This window comes from Microtus ochrogaster, chromosome 2 (genome assembly GCF_000317375.1).
Source record: "Microtus ochrogaster isolate Prairie Vole_2 chromosome 2, MicOch1.0, whole genome shotgun sequence".
Taxonomy (NCBI): domain Eukaryota; kingdom Metazoa; phylum Chordata; class Mammalia; order Rodentia; family Cricetidae; genus Microtus; species Microtus ochrogaster.
Genome location: NC_022010.1, coordinates 89,422,436 through 89,426,783, shown reverse-complemented (window position 1 = coordinate 89,426,783; position 4,348 = coordinate 89,422,436). Strand labels below are relative to the sequence as shown.

The 4,348-nt window shown below is 30.3% G+C and overlaps 1 protein-coding gene across 4 annotated transcripts in view; it reads right to left on the bottom strand.

The window, feature by feature from the left end:
- The window catches only part of Epha6 (EPH receptor A6), a 918,005-nt gene that overhangs the window by 735,554 nt on the left and 178,103 nt on the right, over positions 1 to 4,348 (bottom strand). The window contains exon 4 of one of the 4 annotated variants that reach the window (XM_013352834.2): positions 3,125 to 3,191. The exons of the other annotated variants lie outside the window; for them this stretch is intronic. Coding sequence (XP_013208288.2) covers positions 3,178 to 3,191 — 14 coding nt within the window. The 3' untranslated portion in view covers positions 3,125 to 3,177. Of the gene's footprint in view, positions 1 to 3,124; positions 3,192 to 4,348 lie in introns of those variants that run through there. 4 annotated transcript variants of the gene reach the window in all.

The following is a 4,348-nucleotide window of genomic DNA, read 5'->3' as shown; positions in this document are numbered from 1 at the left end:
CTATCTATCATCTATCTATCTATCATCTATCTATCTATCATCTATCTATCTATCTATCATCTATCTATCTATCTATCTATCATCTATCTATCTATCATCTATCTATCTATCATCTATCTATCTATCTATCTATCTTCATCATCATCATCTTTCTATCTCTTTATGAAATGAGCTACATATTTATTTATTTAAATTTATGATAGAGGCTAGGAGATGGCTGTGCATGCTTTTAATCCCAGCACTTGGGAGGCAGAGGCAGGCAGATCTCTGCTCTTTGATTTTAAGTCCAGCATGGTCTACAAAGCAATTTCCAAGACAGCCTCCAAAGATACATAAAGGAACCTTGTCTTGAGAATCCAAAAATAATAAATAAATAAATAAAATACATGAATATATGATAGAGCCCATTGTATTGTCTGAGAGTCACCATAATAATTGGTAATAATTCATAGCTCATAGAATATAATGCATAGCAAATAAATATCTGCTAATGTCACATCATACCAACATGAACAAATTTTCTCAATTCTGAATATTCATTCTACACTTAAAGAAAAATAGCAATGTTTTTTAATTTGAGGCTATGATTCACTATAAAATTTGTCCTAAGTATAAGGCAACCTGAAATTTATTATTTGCTTCTGCATATCCTTTTATCTATAGAATACAAACTATGACTTCACCAAGGTTTAGTAAATATTTGATTAACTTCAAGCATGGCTCATAGTGAAGATATTACACTATGACAAAATTAGCTAATATCAAAGAGTTCTTCACAAAGGGCTCCACTTCTGAAGCCACCATCATATTAATATTCTGTAATTAACATAATCACATTCATGCAAACATATACACTTATTCTTGGATACACACATAACACACACTTTTAATTTTTTTCCTAATGTGGTGTTTTACTATCATACTACAGCAGCAGATAATACAGTCCTCTCTGAGTGCTTTAGAAATTACACTCCTAGTACAAATGATTTAATATTGACTGAGAAATAGATGATGTTTTTGAAAACAATACTTATTTAGATGTTTGCTTCCATATTTAAGAATTAAAGAATATGTATTTTATTTGGCTAAGGCAATTTGTCTAACAAGTTATTTGTAATTTCAGAATACATTAATTTGCCTTTAGGGTCATAAAATTATCTGGACAAGAGCAGCAAATAAATATTTTAAGCATGTAGGCCCTATAATCTCACACACAACTGTGAAACTTGAAACATATAGAGCACTGGACTTCAGTGCATTGCTAAAAATCTCTGTAGTTGGCCATGAAAACTATAGTCCTCTTACTTGTGAGGGGAAAATTGTGCATCTTTGATTATAATGTGTATTTAATACTCAGATAGTATTATTATAACAAAAAAACCTAAATATAAAAAATTTGGGCTATAAATTTAATCCTTTAATATTACAATAACTTTTTGACTGTTCTTAAGATTTTTGAAACTCCCTAAGTCCTTGCAGTTGTAAACTTCCATAAGAACAGTAATTGGTATTAGACAAGTTGGTTAGCTTTCATTGGGCATTCATTAGGTATCACGTTAGTGCATCACTGAAACCTCTGCAGGACTCCTTGATCCCTATACTGAAGTGTAAAAGAGGCTAATTTTCTAGATTCTAAAGTGAGATGCTTTCAATAGTCAAGGTTTCTCTTCGGGGACTTACTAAAATATGACAGCCAAGGCCCTACATCAAAACTATGATTGCTTCTCCAGCACAGTCTTCATTTCTGCAAAGTGAGATCCCGTTTTTGAAATTGCCACATATTTGCCTCTAGTAATTAGTGACCTCAGTTTAATTACTTCATATAATTTAATTGATTTCACTTTCTAATCCAGCACTAATAAAAAATATTACTATTCAGGTTTTACTAATATGCTTTTTAAATGTTTTCCCTAGAGTTCATTTTATTATCTGCCTGGGTATATTACCTTGTATGTTGTTCTTTTTCTATACTCTACATTTAATTTCATTTGTTATTTCATATAAACTTTGGACTCATTTCTGTTTAGCTAAATTTGCTAAAAATAACAAGAATTAAGTGTGGTGCTTTTTTACAATAACACATAACACTAATAATATAAAAATATATTATTCAAGAACTCAGTATATTTATTTATTCTATATTCTTTACAGAATTCAAATTAAAATGTTTTAAGCATTAAAAGGGTTTCATTCTGACTTTTAGTGAAATCAATGAAGAATATATTTTTTAAAATCAATAATCAATCCACCTAAATAAATTTTTATTGAACAAATATGGATCAACCAATGAGATAAGAAATGTATAAATGAGAAAGGACTTTTTAATGTCATATAAAAAGATCTGAGAGAACTTTTGTTTTTGTTACATTGAGACAATCTCATAAATAACTCAGGCTAACCTTGATCTCAACTTAGGTTGGCTTTCAATTCCTAATATTTCTATCTCAGTTTTATGATTGCAAGGATTACAGGTTATTGACATCACACCCAACTCCTTAAAGAATAATTTATGACAATTATTACTTATGTAAGTAATAGGTATTATCTGTTCAACTTTTACACAAAAAATTGAAAATTGCTTAGTTATTTATAGTTTATATTTGTATAAAATTATTCATATTAAAAGTTATAATGACCCATTAAAGCACCAATATACAATTGCTACTAAAGAATGCATTATCCTGATTACAGTGTAATTATCATTTATTAGTGCATCATTAGAAAAGCAATTCCACAATACATCTTTATTTACATTTTATAGTATTTCAAAGGAACCCTTTTGACTTTTAATTTAACTGAAATATTTTATTATTCAACCTGAAAAGTCCAGTTTTCTTCAGCAGAAAAAGAGTAAATCACAATGTATATCTGCTAGATTTCAAATAAGAACATATAAACCAAAGAAATAAGGGTATTAGTCATTTCAAGAACAACCAAACATACTTTTTTTTTTCTTTATAAAGAAATCCATCCAAGACAGTGTTTATTTGTCTCTGTCCAACACAGCAGTGTTTGCATCTTTTGAGAAATCTCTGTGACTTTATATAGTAGTTGCTTTTAGTGTTGTCAAATAACAGAATAAATCATGGTTTCGCCTTGTCTGCTACAGAAGATAAAACAGAATCTGTTTTCAGGTTTTGAAAGTTGCCATCAATTGTTAGCCTTGCATGCTTCTTTCTATGGGATAGAGCCTGTGCAGAGGAGCCAATGATAGAAAAATCACCATTTTCCACAATGTAGCACAGCTTTACAGCTTTATAGTTCCTTATTTATTGATATCTATTTCACGAATGTCTACTTTGCACTAAGATCAGAAAGGAACTAGTAACTGGCTACTACTACAATTAATTTCCATTCATGCATGCTAAGGAACATAGAATAAAATGCTCCATTGTATAGTGATTCATGACACAAGGGAGTAAAACAGTGAGTACCAGCAGAGCACTACTTTAAAAGCAACAGATACAATGAGGATACAATAATTTTTAAATTTGTATTTGTTATTGTCTCAACATTTTAGCAGTAAATTTTCTTGGTAGTTCTCTCATATTACTTGTGAGGCCTACAGATAATGATACCTCCTCAAAAATTCTATTAACTTCTATGGAAATAGAATGAATTTTAAATTTGTAAAAGAACTCTGATTGAGTATTTAATTTATTGTACTTTCAGTCAAACTTATATTTGGTTTTAAGGAACATTTCCTTCTCTCAGAGTCAACAACTCATGTGGTTATAAAGACAATTCCTGATTATCTTTGCTGAATGGAACTTAATATAACTGCTAATAACATGAACTTTTACACTGCATGTTGCTTCTCTGCTAAGACTTAAAAAATTAAAATGAAACTGTTTAATTATACACTTTCTTTTATTTCATTCATTCATTCCAGACTCCAAAGAGATAGTTAAAATTGGAGATTGGAAGGACACAACTCAGTTACTGTGTGTGTGTGTGTGTGTGTGTGTGTGTGTGTGTGTGTGTATGTGTGAAGAATATTAGCAATCCTCCACACCTTAGAGTATAATTAGACAAGAAAGCTAAACTTCTATATGGTAAGGTTCTAGAATTGAGAGTTTTGATTTGTGCCTCAGGTTTTAAAGACCTATTTATTTATTTTTTTATCTATGCACTAATTTAATTAAATAGAAATTATTTCTTCTGTTACTCTATGTAACATGAACGGGGTTTTCTGTTCTGCCCGTACCCCATCTATTTAGTCCCAGAGAAAAATCACACAAAGGTATCTATAAGTTATAAAGCTGATTGGCCCATTAGCTCTAGCCTTTCAGTGGCTGACTCTCACATCTTGATTAACCCATTTTTCTGATCTATGTTAGCCATGTGG